The sequence below is a fragment of the Rhinatrema bivittatum genome, chromosome 5 (genome assembly GCF_901001135.1).
Source record: "Rhinatrema bivittatum chromosome 5, aRhiBiv1.1, whole genome shotgun sequence".
Lineage (NCBI taxonomy): Eukaryota > Metazoa > Chordata > Amphibia > Gymnophiona > Rhinatrematidae > Rhinatrema > Rhinatrema bivittatum.
This window is the reverse complement of record NC_042619.1, coordinates 312,615,666-312,633,587: the sequence shown is the minus strand read 5'-3', so window position 1 is coordinate 312,633,587 and position 17,922 is coordinate 312,615,666. Positions and strand designations below refer to the sequence as shown.

Below are 17,922 nucleotides of genomic sequence, written 5' to 3'. Positions count from 1 at the left end.
GTAGGTCACTTTCCTGTTCTGTGGCTAACAGGCTGATCCATAGGCAGGTCCAGTGGTGGAATGGGTCAGCTACCTATTTCAACAAGGACCATTCATGCGTGTGAAAAAATCCTGCTGAGTTTGTCCACTTCAGTGTTTGCGATACCCGATAGGTATGTGGCCTGTACAGTGGCGGCAGCTTGATCCACCCACTAGCAGATTTGCAGAGCCTCTTTGCAGATGGTCCATGATCAGGTGCCTCCTTGTTTGATGATGTAAACATGGCAACCCGACTGTCCGCATGGATCAAACTATTCTTCCCTCGAAGCATGTGTTGGAATGCTGCAAGAGCATAGTGCATTGCTCTGAGCTCCAGCAGATTTATATAAAAACACTCTCTTTCTGAAGGCCAAGAGTCGCTATGTTTTTTACTGCTGTAGATGTGTCCCAACTGTTGGTGGAGGTATTTGTTGTAAGAATCACAAGATTTTGGATTTCTGGTGAACTCTGAGAAGTGTAATCTTGTGCCAACTCAGAAGAAAATTAATTGGAGCATGGATAAATGTGCCATAAGAAAAGGTATTTCTACCATTAAACCAAGTGAATACCATGAGATTACTCATTTACAAATTAACCTCTCAGTGTTTGACAGCCAGAACATTATAATCATACCCCCCCCTTCCCTCTATTCACCCTATTCTGTGAAACATATTATACTATCTTCCATCGAGAATCCCCCATCCACCCTATACAGTGAATATTATATTATCACCCCAAGAGAAATGCCTAACCCCTCCTCAGATAGCATAAATCCTATAGTATACCATTATATAGGAATTCACCCAGTCCAACTACAATCAATATAAACATGGTTCCTCATTACACTGTTGATTTTCAAATTAAATACCACTTTATGTTTAGAACTTAATGTACAGAATTCAAATGTTTATACTGCTTTTTCTCTGACACAAATGTAAAATGTTGTTTTAACTGTAAACCGGAGTGAAGGCTTTCGCCAAACCTCGGTATATAAAAACTTACAAATAAATAAAATAAATAAATATGGCAGCAGCCATTCACATGGTCTCACTAATCCACTTAAATTTGTTACCAGTGACATTGCAGACCCCATTGCAGGCATTAACTTCACTGCTATCAACTATAGTACAGTGGTTGAACCCACTGTACAGTGGTTGAACCCATTGTAAAAATCAGCAGAACCAGAGGTCACGAGCTAAGGCTCCAGGGAGGAAGACTAAGAACCAATGTCAGGAAGTATTTCTTCACGGAAAGGGTGGTGGATGCCTGGAATGCCCTTCCGGAGGAAGTGGTGAAGTCTAAAACTGTGAAGGACTTCAAAGGGGCATGGGATAAACACTGTGGATCCATCAAGTCTAGAGGGCGTAAATAAAGAGGAGGCAGCAAAACACTGCACGGAGCGGCAGTAGCCACAGAGACATTCACGGAGCGGGATGCCAGTGGTTGGTGTTCCACCTTCACGGAGTGGAAGGATGGAGGGCTGCCATCTCCAAAAAAACAAACAAACAAACAAACAAACAAAAAAAACAGGGATGGGTAAGAGTATGGGGCAGGGGTGTGGCCTGCTTGTTACAGCGGTTGCTATCCCTAATTGAGCTGGATGTTCACTTGAATGCAGATACGGTGCTGCTCTCTACATTGGTGGTGGAGTGGAGGGGAATTAGGGCCGGAGGGTACTGGAAGCCAATAGTAACAGGTGGGGGAGAGAAAAAGGGGGAAAAAAAAAATGGTTAAAGTGCATAGCTTGCTGGGCAGACTGGATGGGTCATTTGGTCTTCTTCTGCCGTCATTTCTATGTTTCTATGTGCTTCAACATATAGCTCCACTTCACGCTCCTCCCCCCCCAATCAAGTAACCCTAGTGACAGATGCCTCCATGAAGGGATGGGATGCCTATACAGGATCCTTTCAGATCCAGGGTACGTGGACTCTTGAGGAAAACCACTTTATGATCAAACTTTTGGAACTAAGAGTAACTGGATACGCTCTGATATTCACAAATCTTCAAAGAAAGAATAGCTTCAAACAACCAACTGCCATATTTTATGACAATGAATAAGGCGGCACCGCACTACAGACTGCCAGGAATTTTTAAGAATTTGGTAGTGGGCAAAAACAAGATCTGCCTTACAAGCTACCTATGTCTCCTCCAGGGATCTCCAACATATTGACAATTTGCCCTGCATGAGTGGTCCTTGCAACAGTTGACAACTGACAAATTTGACTTATGAATAGGTCGACCCACAGCAAATCCCATGTCAGCAGAACAGAAAACTCCACCAGTTTTGCTCAGTTCTACCCAGTAATCTCGGGTTAGCTCAGGATACTTATCTTAAACGGGGGGAGCAAGCCTCATGTATGCTTTTCCACCGATTGCCAAAACAGTACAAAAGCTGCTCGAAGATTGTGCTCACTTGATTCTTATAGCTCCAGTGTGGCCCAGACAGATGTGGTTTGTGCATTTCGTACAGCTTTCCAGCAAGCGCCCCCCCCCAATTCAACTGGGAACAGACCCTGCGCCTTGCTAACTTGAAATGAAGAAATATATCATCCCTCAAACAGATGGTTTCCATCTCTCAACCTGATGGCTTGGATGTTGAATGCTCAGTCACTGGTAACTCTTTGCTCAGAGGCATTGAAGACTTAGTGGTTTTAGATAGGAAGCCCTCACCTAGAAGAAACTATCCCTTTAAATGGAAAACATATGCCAAGTGGTGCCATCAGCATATCTGGTATCAGTTTTCTTTGAACTCAGGCATTTGCTCTTCCTTTCTGACTCTGGCTTTGCTATATCCTCTATAAGTGCATCTTTATGCCACAGTGGGTTGCCATTTTACAGACGACAATAAGCCCATCTCTACATATCCACTGGTATTGAGATTTCTGAAAGGCTTGTGGTATATGAAGCCTCAGTGCAAAAGCCTCCTGTTCTAAGGGTCTTGAACGCACTCAATTGATGAGGCTACTTTTTGAACCTCTAGACCAGTGGTTCTCAACCAGTGTGCGGCGGCACACTAGTGTGTCGCGAAGCGCTGGCAGGTGGGTGGCGCACCCGCTGCCGTTCCTGCACGGGCTATCAGCACATTCAAGCCCCGAGGGGGAACGGGAGCAGTGTTTGTGGAAGCTGGCAACAAGAACATGACCTTTTCGTCTTACTGCCCCTGTGGCCCGGAAGAGGAAGTGATGTTTACTGGGCATGTGGGAAGAAGAAAAGGCCATGCATGCATGCTGCTACTGCAGAAATCACATCCCAAGGCTCCCCCCGGCCCCACTACACTCAGCAGTTTGCCTGTGCTGTGATCATCGCGGCACAGAGCAGTTAGTTGAGAATGTGGCTGTAGGGATTTCCTGCTGCGTGGCTGTTGGGGAAAGCTGTCCATCAGCTGCTCGGACTGGAAGCTAAAGATCAGTGCTGGCAGGCCACTTTGCCAGGGGCTGCAGGAGTACAGTGCCGCTGACCCCCCTTTTCTCGCCAGCGCAACACCAGCAAGAAAGCAAATGTTGCTTACCTGTAACAGGTGTTCTCACAGGACAGCAGGATTTTAGTCCTCACATATGGGTGACATCAGGATGGCGCCCAATCACGGAAAACTTCTGTCAAAGTTTCCAGAACTTTGACTGGCCCCTACTGGGCATGCCCAGCATGGCACTAACCCTGCAGCCAGCAGGGGTCCCCCTTCAGTCTTATTTGAAAGCTACAGGCAGTGCCGAAAAATAAAACAAAATGTTACGAACCCAACACTGCGGAGCGGATTTCGTGAGGACTAACATCCTGCTGTCCTGTGAGAACACATGTTACAGGTAAGCAACATTTGTTTTCTCACAGGACAAGCAGGATGGTAGTCCTCACATATGGGCGAGTACCGAGCTGAGGATGTCCTAACATGCACCAAATGTACCCAAAGGTGTGCAACAGGCACAACTGGGGTGGAATTTGGTAGAGGGCATCCTGAACCCCACCGGGCAGGCGGAAGGGTGTTGGTACGTCACGTTGTAAACAGGTTACGAAGGACAGACTGGCCGAAGATGGAATCTTGTCTTCCAGCTTTGTCCAAGCAATAGTGGGCTGCAAAGGTGTGGAGAGAACTCCAGGTAGCAGCCCTGCAAGTGTCAGGAAGCAGCACAGAGTGTAGGTGTGCTACTGAAGTCGCCATGGCCCTCACAGAGTGTGCTTTAACACGGTCATGGAATGGAATGCCTGCTTGCTGATAGCAGAAGGATATGCAGTCCGCCAACCAGGCGGAGAGAGTCTGCTTACCTACAGGCTTCCCTAACTTGTTTGGGTAGAAAGAGACAAACAATTGAGTGCTTTCCCTGTGGGCAGCTGTACGGTCTAGATAAAATGCTAGAGCCCGTTTAGTCAAGGGTATGCAGAGCCTGTTCTCCTGGGTTGGCATGGGGCCTGGGAAAAAAGGTAGGTAGTATGATGGATTGATTAAGATGAAAATCCGAAACTACCTTAGGCAAGAATTTAGGGTGAGTGTGGAGTACCGCCCAGTCCTGCAGAAGTTTAGTGTAAGGCGGATAGGTAACTAGAGCCTGCAATTCACTAACTCTGCGAGCTGAAGTGATAGCCAAAAGGAAAATCACTTTCCATGTGAGATATCAAAGGTCACAGGAGTGAAGAGGCTCGAACGGTGGTTTCATGAGCTGACCCAAAACCAGATTAAGGTCCCAAGAAGGGGCCGGAGGACGTAGTGGAAGCTTGATATGGAGCAAGCCCTTCAAAAAGCAGGTTACAAGGGATTGTACTGATATAGAGACATCCCCGACACCTTTATGGAAGGCGGCTACCGCACTGACATGCATTCTGATGGAAGAAGTCTTTAGATCTGACTCAGATGCCAGAGATAGACCAGAAACTTCGGGATTGGACAGGAAAGGGGGTCAAGGGACTGAGAAGAGCACCATGACGTGAACCTTTTCCATTTGTAAGAGTAAGATTTTCTCATGGAAGGCTTCCAAGAAGCAATCAAGACATGGGAAACTGGTTCAGAAAGGTTAAGTGGTGGGAGGATTAACCTTTCAACATCCAAGACATCAGGGATAAGGCGTGAAGATTGGGATGGCGTAGGCTCCCGTCATTCTGAGTGATCAGAAGTGGGTCTTTTTCCAAGGGAATGCGCTTGCGGATGTAGAGATCCTGAAGTATTGGAAACCACATTTGGCGTGGCCAGTGAGGTGCTATCAGGATCATGGTTCCTTTGTCCTGACGTAACTTCACGAGAGTCTTCGAGAGAAGAGGGAATGCATAGAGCAGACCAGTTGTCCACGAGAGGGAGAATGCGTCTCTGGGTCGAGAGAGTAGTAGTTTTCCCACTTTGCGGTTTTGTGGGGACGCAAAGAGGTCTATTCGAGGATATCCCCATTGTTGAAAAATGGAGTTCGCTACCGAGAGGTTGAGAGACCACTCATGCGATTGAAAGACGCAACTCAGCTTGTCTGCCAGCATATTGTCCACTCCCGGTAAGTAGGTGGCCTTGAGGTACATCGAATGGGAGAGAGCTTCCTGACACAGAAGGAAGGAGCCCATACCTCCCTGCTTGTCGATGTACCTCATGGCCACCTGGTTGTCCATCTGAATCAGGATGACCTGATTTGATAGGCGATCCTGAAAAGCCCTGAGAGCATATCTGATTGCTCGAAGCTCCAGGAAATTTATTTGGTGTTTGGCTTCCTCTGGAGACCAAGAGCCTTATGTCTGCAGATCGGCTACGTGGGCTCCCCACCCGAGGTTGGAAGCGTCGAGCCGAGCCTTCTCCACTACAAGCCCCACAGCCTGACTTAGAATTATTCCATCACTTATGTAAATAACAAATGCTAAATCACGCTTACAAGCTATCATGAGGTCGGCTCCTTGCCTCCCTCCCATGCATATAGTACTTTATCTTCGTTCTCCCTTTCTTTATTTCCTACTCCCAGTTAAGGCATCCTTGTTATAATGTAACTTTATGCTCCTTTAAATTGTCTTGTTAATTGGTTAGTTATAGTTACTGCTTAGTTCGATGTAAACCGAGTTGATTTGATTTGTATCAAGAAAGTCGGTATATAAAAGCCTTAAATAAATAAAATAAATAAAGCGTCAGTGGTGAGAATGATTTGAGGATTTGGAACCTGGAAGTGCAAACCCTGGAGGAGATTGGTCTGATTTTTCCACCAGGTGAGACAGACGGAGTGAGTCGGTGACGTGGACAATGGCCGACAGAGGCTGAATAGAGTCCATTGAGACCTCAGAGTCCAGTGCATGAGTCTCATGGCCAAGCGGGCCATTGGTGTGACATGGACTGAGGACGCCATGTGTCCCAGGAGGACGAGAAATTGGTGTGCAGTTGCAGAGTGCTGAGACTGCAGCTGGTGAGCAAGAGATACAAGAGTCAGTGCTCGTTGTCGAGGCAGGAAAGCCTTTGCCTGTAAGGTGTCTAAGTCTGCCCCAATGAACGACAAGGTTTGAGATGGGACTAAGTAGGATTTGTTGTAATTGACGAGAAATCCTAACGAAATTAGAGTATGCAAGGTTAGATTGAAGGACGACAGAGCAGTTTGCTGAGTGGGAGCCCTGATTAACCAGTCGTACAGATAGGGGTAGATGTGAACACCTTGTGTCCTGAGGAAGGCTATGACGACTATGAGGCATTTTGTAAAGACTCGTGGTGCAGACGCTAGGCCGAATGGAAGCACTCTGTATTGATAGTGCTTGGGGCCTATTAGGAACCTCAGGTACTTGCGATGAGCTGGACTTATCGCAATATGGGTGTATGTGTCCTGGAGGTCCAGAGAGCAGAGCCAGTCTCCTCTTTGTAGAAGAGGTAGAAGTGATGCCAAGGTGACCATCTTGAACTTCTCACTGGAGGTACTTGTTGAGGGCCCGTAGGTCCAGAATAGGACGGACGCCTCCCGGTTTTTGGGGGATTAGGAAGTACCAGGAATAGAACCCTAGGCCTTGCTGAGAGTATGGAACGGGTTCTATTGCTCTTGACTGGAGAAGGAGGGAAACCTCTTGATCCAGAAGAATGGAGTGTTCGGATGTTCTCCACGTCTGTAGAGGTGGGGAGTCCGGTGGCAGGGCGAGAAAGTTCAGATGGTAACCCTGAGCAATGATTGCCAGTACCCAATGGTCGGATGTGATTGAATGCCACATGTTTTGGAAGTGGCACAATCGACCTCCCACTGGTATGTGTGACAGAGGAATCTGGCTGTTGCTCTAAGTGGAAGTCAAAAACCTGAAGCAGGTTCTGGTTGAGGAGCTGCTTGTGGTTTTTGTTTACTGGCTTGATGAGACTGCGGTTTTTAATAAGGTCTCTTGGCATGGGATCTGGTTGGTGGTGGGTAAGACTTCTTCGGGCGGAAGAATGACTTTAGAGTCCTTTCTGAAGGGCTGTTTTGAGGAGACGTCAGAAGGCATCAAAGAGAGCTGTCTTAGGGTCTCATGATGGTCCTTTAGTTCTGCCACCATCCATTGAATCTGTTCGCCAAACAGATTATCTCAGACACAAGGCAGGTCAGATAACCGGTCTTGCACGTCTGGGCGAAGGTCAGAAGACTTGAGCCAGGCCCACCGTCTCGCCGAAATAGCAGCTGCATACACTCTGGTGGAAGTGTCAAAAATGTCATAAGATGTTCTAATCTCATGCTTGCCTGCCTCAAAACCCTTGTTTACTAGGGTTTGTAATTGTTCTTGAAATTGCTGAGGCAGGGAGTCTGAGAAGTCCTGTATCTGCTTAAAAATGATCCTGTTATATTGGGTCATATAAAGCTGATAGGCGGCAGTTTGGGAGATGAGCATGGCCCCTTGGAATACTCGTATCTAGGAACTTCTGTTCCTTTCCAGGAGGAACAGACGAGTGAGGCTTTGACCTCTTTGCCCTCTTTTGTGCAGACTCTACCACGACAGAGTGGTGATCAAGCTGTGATTTTTTAAAACCTGGGGGTGATTGCACCAAATAGGTAGTGTCAGCTTTCCTGTGTACTGGAGTAATTGATCCAGGATGTTCCAAGTTCTTCTTGAGGAGATAGAGAAGGACCTGATGAATGGGAATAGAGGTGATTACCTTGGGGGCATCCAGGAATTGGAGCAACTCCATCATCTGGTGCCTATCATCCTGTTCCGTCTGTAATTGAAAGGGAACCAATTCAGACATTTCCTTCACAAAGTTTATAAAGGAGAGGTCCTCTGGAGGAGAACGCTTCCTACTCTCAGTGGGTGAAGGTGGTGAAGGTAAATCATTGGTGTCTGTTGAGGTATTATCAGCCCAGGTGTCATAAGGATCAGCACCCGTCCCTCTAGGAACTAGAGGGGGACAGGGTGGTTGGATACCTGAAGGTCCCGGTCTAGGCTCCGAAGGAATCTGAGGAATTACCGGAGGCACCGATGATGGCTTCGAAGGCACTGGTGCAGGCATTGAGGGCAGGCATTGAGGGCATCGATGGATGACACTGTGGCGCCGGATGTATCAGCACCGATGGATGGGTCGGTGGCGAGGGACGTAATGGCATAGATGGCTGAGGCAGAACTCCCAATGGAGGGATGCGGAACGTGCTTCTCCTCCCGATGATGCTGTCAGTGGGGAGGGCATCGGAGCCATCGGAGACCCAGGATCCATCAGGGAAAAAGCGGCCATAAGCGCTTCCATCCTGGATAGCAGCAGTGCCAGCGCTGCCGGAATCAGGTTAACGATCGGTTCCACAGGCAGTGCCGGAGGAACCTGAAGACGTTGCATCGCCTTGTCGATGGCCTCCTGAACCACCCGGTCCAGTTCTTCTCGGAGACCTAGAGTGTATGTGCGTGCACGCTAGAGAGTGTGTATGTGCGTGCGCAATAGACGTCATGGGCCCCAAAAAAGGAAAGGAGTAGGAGGAGTTACTGGAGAGGGTAAATAAAGGTGGCTTTTTAAGTTTCTTTCCTGATTGACTGCCATTTTAATTATTGGGTATTATGTGATGTGTCTGCTTTTAGAAATATTTTATTGGTGTTTGGAGAATTTTTAATAATTTTGAAAAATGTTAAATGGAATTACATCCAATCATTAATCAGTTGTTTTGAAACATTTATTATATTCTAGTTTTAGAATGGAGAAATTACTTACCTGATAATTTTGTATTATAGAAACAGAAATGACGGCAGAAGACGACCAAATGGTCCATCCAATCTGCCCAGCAAGCTTTCACACTTTTTTTTTCCATACTTTTCTGTTACTCTTGTCCCTTTAAATAACTTTTTTGGTTTTTTTCCCTTCCACCCCCGCCATCGTAGATAGCAGTGCTGGAGCTGCATCTAAGTGAAGTATCTAGCTAATTGGTTTGGGGTAGTAACCGCTGTAATAAGCAAGCTACTCCCACGCTTATTTACCCAGCCTGTGCAACTCAGACCTTGTTGGTTGTTTGAATACAAATCCTCTTTTCTTCATACCCCCTGCCGTTGAAGCAGTGAGCTGCGCTGTATATGTATTCTAAGTGAAGTATCAGGCTTGATTTGGGGCAGTAAAAGCAAGTTTGCTTACCTTAAACGGTGTTTCCGTAGATAGCAAGATGAATTAGCCATGCTGTCATGGGAACTGTCTATCAGGCCCGGGAGGCGGAGCTTCACTAGTGATGTCAGAGCTTTGCTCTGAGGCTGCGCATGGTTTCCCGTGCTGGAAAACGACTCTCCTCAGTCTGTAATAAAGCAAGCGTGGTCGTGAAGACGGAAAGTCGACTGGACAGGGAGGTGGGTGGGTCAGCATGGCTAATTCATCCTGATATCTACGGAAACACCGTTTACGGTAAGCAAACTTGCTTTTTCCCCCATCGATAGCAGGGCTGAATTAGCCTTGCTGTCATGGGAGTCTTAAGCTCCCCATCACGCTATATTAGTATGTAAGTCTCTGAAGTGAGTGAAGTTTGATGTAATTAAGTGTCCGTCAACTTAGAAGCACCTGTGGCAAATGCCTGTAGAAGGGAACACCCAAGTTTGGCATCGTTTGTTGTTTGCTGATCTAAGCAGTAGTGAGCTGTAAATGTATGAAGGGAGGCCCAAGTGGCCGCTTTACAAATGTCCAATGGTGGAACCTGCCTGAAGTGAGCTAGAGAGGCAGCCACCGCTCGTGTTTGATGCGCCGTGGGGCGTGTCAACAACTTTTCTTGTTGCTTATCGTAGCAAAACTGTATGCATTGAGTGATCCAACTAGATATAGTTCGTTTCACTACTGGAAGACCCGGCGCATTCGGGTTAAAGGAAACAGAGTCGAGATTGTCTTGTAGGCGACTGGGTTCGCTGCTTGTAATACACTAATGCTCATTTGCAGTTCAACGTGTGCAGGAGTTTTTCCCTTTCTGTGGCATGAGGTTTTGGGTAGAACGTTGGGAGTTCGATGGATTGATTCAGGTGGAACGAAGAGACCATCTTTGGAAGAAAGGAAAGATGTGGTCGCAACAGCACTTTGTGGTGGTAGAACTGAAGATACGGGCTGTAGTGTACTAGCGCCTGTAGTTCACTGACTCGATGAGCTGACGTAATGGCAGTCAAGAAGACCAACTTCCATGTGAGGTATTTGACGTGAGCAGACTCTAGTGGCTCAAACGGTGACTGCATTAGTTGCTCCAGAACCAAGTTAAGGTTCCAAGGAACTGGAGGTTTAGAAGTTGGAGGACGAAGATGTGTAAGGCCCCGGAGGAAACGTGAAACCATCGGGTGTACGGAAATAGGTTGTCCGTCCTGTAGTCTATGGAAGGCAGCAATCGCACTCAGGTGGACCCGAACAGAGGCCGTGGCCAGTCCTCACTGGTATAAGGTATGAAGATAGTCAAGGAGACGTGTCTGAGGACATGACAGTGGGTCAAGTCGTTCGGATGCACACCAGGACGCGTAACGTTTCAATTTAACGGTGTGTAGATGGTTTTTTCGATGCCAGGATTGCTTCTTGAACTGTGAGGGAGAGTCCTGTTGTGTTCGGCAGCGAACAGGTCAATTGTCATTCGTCCCCATTTGCTGAATATGGTTTCCGCCACTTCTGGCTGAAGAGCCCACTCGTGTGGGTGGAATACACGACTCAATCTGTCCGCTTGGGTGTTGGCAATCCCTGGGATATATGTGGCCTGCAAGTGAATGGAGTGGCTGCATGCCCAGGTCCAGATGAGGGCTTCTAGGCATAGTGTCCAGGATCCCGAGCCTCCTTGTTTGTTGATGTAGAACATGGCCACCTGGTTGTCTGTGTAGACCATGACTCTGACCTTGAAGGTAGAGCAGAAAGGTGCGTAGTGCGTAATGTATCGCCCGTAACTCTAGGAGATTGATTTGGAAGCATTGCTCCTGCTGAGTCCATAGACCTTGGGTCTGAAAGTGAGAGAGATGAGCCCCCCATCCCTTGCGGGAGGCGTCTATGGCGAGGACTGCATTGTGCGGGAGGAATATGAAAGGTGCTCCTCTCAGCCACCAGTCTAGTTCTGAGGTCATGGCTTTTGTTATTTATTTATTTTAGATTTTTATATACCGGTGTTCCTGTATGAAATACAAATCACATCGGTTTAAATTGAAACTGAACATAAATTTTTGCCAATAGGCATTACATAGAACAAGGTTGTGGAACTTGGAAAAGGGTAAACTAGATCAAAATAAACATTGTAATGTAAATAAATTGGCTAACGAATCTCATAGAGCAGTATAAATAAAAACAAAAAACATAAAAGCAAAACAGTAGATGTCACTGTTTGTTAGCGAGACTTTCCAAGTGAGTGGTTGCGTATGTTGCTTCCACTGTCGTTTGAGGTTCCACGGCAGGGTTCGCATGTGTAGGTGCGTGAATGCGACTGCATGGATGGAGGCTGCCACATGCCCCAGAGCAATCAGAACTTGTAGGGTGGAAGGCGCACGGGTCGCATGTAAGCGGCGGAAGATGTGGCGCATGGTTTGTCTTCTGTCCTGTGGAAGACTGTTTCATAGTATCCAGTAGGGCTCCTATGAATTGGAGCACTTGTATGGGTTGCAGGTGAGATTTTTGGTAATTGACGATCAGACCCAGGCAATTAAGACAATGGATCGTGTCATGGAGATGTTGAAGGATAGTGGGGTTGGACGCTACCAGTAACCAATCATCCAAGTAGGGAAAAAGGGTGATACCCTGCTGTCTAAGGGATGCCACCACCACTGCCATGCACTTGGTGAACACTCTGGGTGCTGTTGACAGTCCAAAGGGAAGTACTTTGTATTGAAAGTGCCGGCCATTGACTTGAAAGGAGAGGTATTGCCAGGAGGAAGGGTGCATTGGAATATGAGTGTATGCATCCTTGAGGTCTATGGAGCACATCCATGCATTGTGTTGGATTAGGGGCAAGATGGATTTGAGGGATACCATCTTGAACTTTTCCTTGATTATAAATTTGTTGAGGTCCCGGAGGTCCAGGATTGGGCGGAGGTCCCCAGATTTCTTTGGAATTAGGAAATATGGGGAATAAAAACCCTTGTTCTGTAAGGACGATGGAAGGAGGCAGATCGCTTTTTGATGTAATAAGTCGGTCACTTCCTCATCCAGTCAGGTAGGATTGGATCAGGTTCCTCTGATTGGTAGGTGAGGGAGGGGTGGGGGGCTTTGGAACGGAATTCGGTACCCCCAGCATACCACTTCCAGGACCCATTGGTCTGATGTGATGGATTCCCATTGTTGGAGGTGGGATGTTATGCCCCCTGCAAATACCTTTGGTGATGGTGGCATAGGTAGCTCTAAAAAGACTGACTTGTTTGTTAGAGGATGGTTGCGATTTGTTTTTCGGGCACTGCGGGCAAGGTTGGCCACGCTGGTTCTGGTTTTGAGTGGGTTGTTGGCGAGGAGGCGGATGGTATGGTTGTGGATGGTAGGACGCATATGGACAGAATGCCCTCCGTTGGAAAGGTTGTCTATACGGGGCATAGAACCTACGCGAAGAAGCATAAGAATGGGGCGCAGTGAGCGATTGCACCGCCACCGACTGCTTGAGCTGAGACACCGTTTCCTGTAATTTGGAGCCAAACAAATTATCTCCCCGGCAAGGGAGATTGGTCAATTTATCATGGACACCGTCCTGTATGGAGCTGGCTCTGAGCCATGCCATTCTGCATGCCGCGATTGCACTTGCTGAAACCCTAGAGGAAGTTTCAAATCCTTCATAGATGGTACAAAGTAAATGTCTGATGGCCTCTTCCATATCCTGTAGTGGGTGGGAGTCCTGGAGAGAATGCAGATTTTCCCTGAGGCGTTGCACGCATTCAAAGAGATATTTTGCCAAATAGAATTACTGATGGTTAATACGTGCGCCAAGCATGGATGCCTGGTAGGCCCTTCTAGTGAACTCGTCCAAAGTACGAAGGTCTTTCCCCAGGGACGAAGCGGAATGCAGTTTAGTCTTCTTCACCTTCCCCATTGCAGACTCCACAACCAAGGACGCATGTGGCAGTTGAGGGTTTATATAGTATGGGGATTTTTGCATTTTATATTTCAGATCAATCTTCTGGGATACTGCTGGAAGTGTAAATGGGGTATCCCAAGATTTCTCGAGGACTGAGTCCAAATCTGCATGCGGTGGCAAGCTTGTAGGCTCGGCCGGGAGGTCGAAGATCTTTAGGAGATCCAAATTGTCCAATCTGGGGTCTGGGACTTTTTGAATGGGAAGGTTGAGGACTTTCCCGATCTTTTCCAAGAATTTTGGATATGTGAGGTCCTCTGGCGGAGAATAGGACTCTGCTGGGTTCTCCGCCAGGTCAGATGGGTATCCCATAGAGGAATCTGGGGAAGTGTCATGAAACTCCTGAAGAACAGTCCGAGGTGGGTCCCCCTTTGGAGGTGACACCGGAGTAGGATCTGGTGGCAGAGCCAGAGGTGAAGGCGACCGTGGTTGTGACGGTGATGAGTGTACAGATGGTTGTGGTGACGCTGTCCCACTGGGAGGGTTGGAGGTCGGCATCTGGAAGGACGTCTGCATAACCTCAAAAAATCCAGACAGCACCAGGGAGAGGTTAACAAAAGCATCCTTCGTCTGTGGAGGCATAGCAGGTTTTTGGCCTGTGGGTGGAGACCTTACAGGAACTGCTGCTAAGAGGATATCCGCATCTGGTCTCTTGCTCTGAGAATGAGGAGTACGGGTTTCCTCTGGTAACCGTCGTTTTTTGGATAATGGCTCTTGTAAGGGACTGGCTTCTGATCTTCGAAGAGAGGCCAGGGATAAATCTGAATAGTCTAACTGAAGAAGATGGAGCCTGGGATGAAAGTGTCTGAGCCCCTTCTCCTTCAGAAGCTGAAAAAGCCGACGTGAACAGTGGCCCCAGCGTCCTTGATGCGTGTTTTCGTTTGTGGGGGTGGGACTGCGTCTTGTCCGCAGTTCGGTGGCCTTGTGGTTGAGTAGGCCTTGAGTGTGGCACCTGTGGGGCAGAGGTCGGCTCTTGTGTTGCTTCATGGCCGATATGCACCCGCCGGAGACTTACGGGAGTAAGGACCTGTAGGTGTCTGGTCGGCTCCCTTGTTTAATTGCGTCGTGTGCCGTCGCCGCGTGCGCCGGTTGCGTCATCGCCGCGTACGCCGTCTTCGATGCATACACCCCATGGTGTTTTCTTGGTTCACCCGGCAGCTTCTTTTCCTTCGGCGCAGAGTCTTGCGTCGTCTCTGTATGAATCATGGTCATCACTTCATACCTTTACATCTCACTACTGCCTTAATCAACAGGCAGCCACTGATGCGAAGATAGAGATTGCAGGATTGCTTGCCCTATCATCCTATCCAAGGTGACCGCCACATTGTCACGGATCACATACAAATATATATATTATAAACAATATGATCGGGAGTTTGGGACTTCCATGACAGTATGGCTAATTCAGCCCTGCTATTGACGGGAAAAGGCAAGTTTGCTTACCATAAACGGTGTTTCCGTAGATAGCAGGATGAATTAGCCATGCTGACCCACCCTCCTCCCTGGCAGTCACCTAGTCTTCGACTATACTTCAGCTTAATCACAGACTGAGGAGGTTCCGTTACTTTCCTGCGCGGGAACACGCGCGCAGCCGCAGAGAGCAAAAACTCTAATCTCCGCTTTGACAAGCTCCGCCTCCCGGACCTGATTGACAGATCCCATGACAGCATGGCTAATTCAACCTGCTATCTACGGAAACACTGTTTACGGTAAGCAAACTTGCTTTTCTTCTCTTAACTCTGGCAACATGTTACTGAACTTTTTTGTTTCTGTATTATTTGCTGGGATTTGGAGGAATGGATATATGGGGGGAAAATTCTGATTGTCTCATCTGGGATGTGTCCAAATTGCTTGTGCATGTTTATTTTTTGCCAATAAAAATATTTTTTAAAAATGCTGAATGTATAAAGGGACCATATTATTCAATTTAATATGCAACCATCCCAATACTAACAGTTATGTAAATGAAATGTGCAAAATAAAGAATTTATTTTTATTGTTGTCCTTACAAGAGACACACCATACACAAATGGTTTAAAAATCCAGTACCTAAGGTAGAAAGCAATAGTGAAATAAAATTATATATTCCAATTCATAATTCAGGAATCTGGAAAAAAAAATCTATTCCAGTGCTTCTACATTAGCTTTTGTAACCTGTGATGTCATATTAAACAAGACTCCAAACATAATATCTAAACCTAAAATGAGCTCTTGATGTCATATGTCCTGTTTTCAAATTCGTTTTTGGATTATTCTTTCATTAGTCAAAAAGATATCACAGCCTACTAAAGATATCAGTGTTCCTGAAGAAAACTACTAGCGTACCCTACTATTTCAGATAAAATTAAAACCCATTTTTCCTATAGATAAGAGTCATACTAAGTGTTTCCAGTGAAGTATACAAAAGACAATAGAGAACCTAACAGGCTATTTGTTTTTAGCAATACCAACAGCGCTGCATACATCTAGTACTACTACAAAAATAATTAGCAGTAGTTAAAAGGTCAAGTTCGGACGTTTTTATGCCCTCCATTTTCTTTTTGGAGTTTCTAATGCAAAACGCTGAAAACGATTCTTTTATCATTTCAAAAGAAGCTACCACACTGGGCATAGGAGTCTTTTTTGTCAAATCGTACTAAAAATACTTCCCCACTATCAAACTACACTTATTCCCACGTGCAGATCGACAGCACTTGTAGATGTTACTTAAGAGTGAAGATACCCGCGTGCACTTTTTAATGCCACTGCATTCATTTTGCTAACTTGAAATAAGGGATGAACTGGAACGGTGTCTGCAGCCCAGGACCACTGCTGGTCCGGACTTCCTCCTGGAGCACTGATGCCTGGATGTACAGACCCTGCTGTAACTTCATCGCCGCCACCACCTCCTTAACTTCGAGGTACCCGGATGTAGTTTTGCCGCCCTCTACACGCCCCCCACCCCCCTTAACCAACTGTCATGTCCTTTAGCAACCACCCCTCCCCGGATACCTCTTCGATCTGCCACTCGACCAACTGTCATCTCCCGCCCCCGATATTTAAGAAAGAATATATTACTGGCACCAGAGACACGGATAGAGAAAACTATTTCGCAGCAACAAGCAGAAGCTTGAACCCGTTTCGGGTCTAGTTTACTTCCATCTTTAAGCAGAAACAGCGGGAAAAAGCAGGGGGGGGTGGGGGGAAGCAGCCAGTTTACAGGATATTTTATTTAAAAATAGTTTCGCCTACAATAACAGTCATGCTAGGGAAAGTTCAACAAATTAAATCATAATCACAACAAGTTGATAAAGTCATTATTAAAACAAACATAGCATGCCATTAGCTTATGATGGAAAAAAAAAGCCTCACAGAACAGAGATTACCAGCACACCTCTCCCAAATCATTTAGCATCCCCCCCCCAACTCCCAAGTCAGAGAATCAGGTCTGCGTGAAGAAAGAGTAAACTTCCTAGTTGCCAAATCACTCCGGGTGGGAGATCCTGCAGCACAAGCCTACATCCTGTCAACTAAACATAACAAGCGCAAGGGCGCACTGCCAGTCAGTAGTCTGGGACAAATATACTGCTTTATTCCTCTAGTTCACGAGTCCGAGACTAAACTTAATTTCTCCCCACAGATCACTTCCCGCCAAAGCAACCCCGGCATGGAACCGTCTCCTGACACCCCCTCCCCACTAGTATACCAGCTACAGAAACAACCACGCTTCTAAGACTTCCCCCAGATTCCGTATCACCACTCACCACCGACACGATACCACTCAGGCGGAACTACAAACCTTGACACTCACTACCACCATTAATAGAGGAACCTCTCGCCCCCACCTCCACGCGGGTGCAGGAGTCCGGGCAGCCCCACCCCCACTTCTCCCTCCAAGCGACTCCCGTCCTCGCATCCTTACCATGGTTCCGAGCACTAAAGGTTTCTTGTCACACGTAACGCTGTGACCGCTGAATACTGAGAAAAAGAGGCCAAAAAAAATTTCTAGCGCGCGCGATCCCTACACACTCACTGACGGCACACAATAAACCCCAAGCGCGAGAAACCAAGGCCTCCCACCACCAATCCCAGTCCTCCTTACTGGTTTGAAACCCTAACAGAACCAATCACCTCCTCTTTCTTTAGCGACTCACTCCTCCTCCTCCCTCTCCCCTCCACCCTTCACCCATTTTAACGGCTGTTTTTTCCTGGCCCCCTTTTTTTTTTTTTTGCACACGGCACACCACCTAGAGAGGCGGAACAACAACAACACAAAAAAGGCGAACGTCACGTTCATGTCGCCCCCCAGCAAGGATTTGGCCCAATCAAATAAAAGAGCCTAACGGGAGCGGCATAAGTAACAGTCAATCAAAGCAGGAAATACCTACAAAGCGGGTTGGACACTATGAGTGGCATTACCTTAGCCAATAGGATGAATGGCTTGGCCTGCCGTGGTGTGTTGCCTCCCGACTTGTTTGTTTTATAACATTGAAGAAAATGGCGTTTTAAGGGGTAA

The 17,922-nt window shown here is 47.1% G+C and overlaps 1 protein-coding gene across 1 annotated transcript in view; it reads right to left on the bottom strand.

The window, feature by feature from the left end:
• Positions 1 to 17,506, bottom strand: part of LOC115092908 (histone H2A.V) — a 96,247-nt gene extending 78,741 nt beyond the window's left edge. The window contains exon 1 of the mRNA XM_029604323.1: positions 17,329 to 17,506. Within this exon, the coding sequence (XP_029460183.1) occupies positions 17,329 to 17,331 (3 nt within the window). The 5' untranslated portion in view covers positions 17,332 to 17,506. The remainder of the gene's footprint in view (positions 1 to 17,328) is intronic.
• Between the last annotated feature and the right edge of the window lie 416 nt (positions 17,507 to 17,922).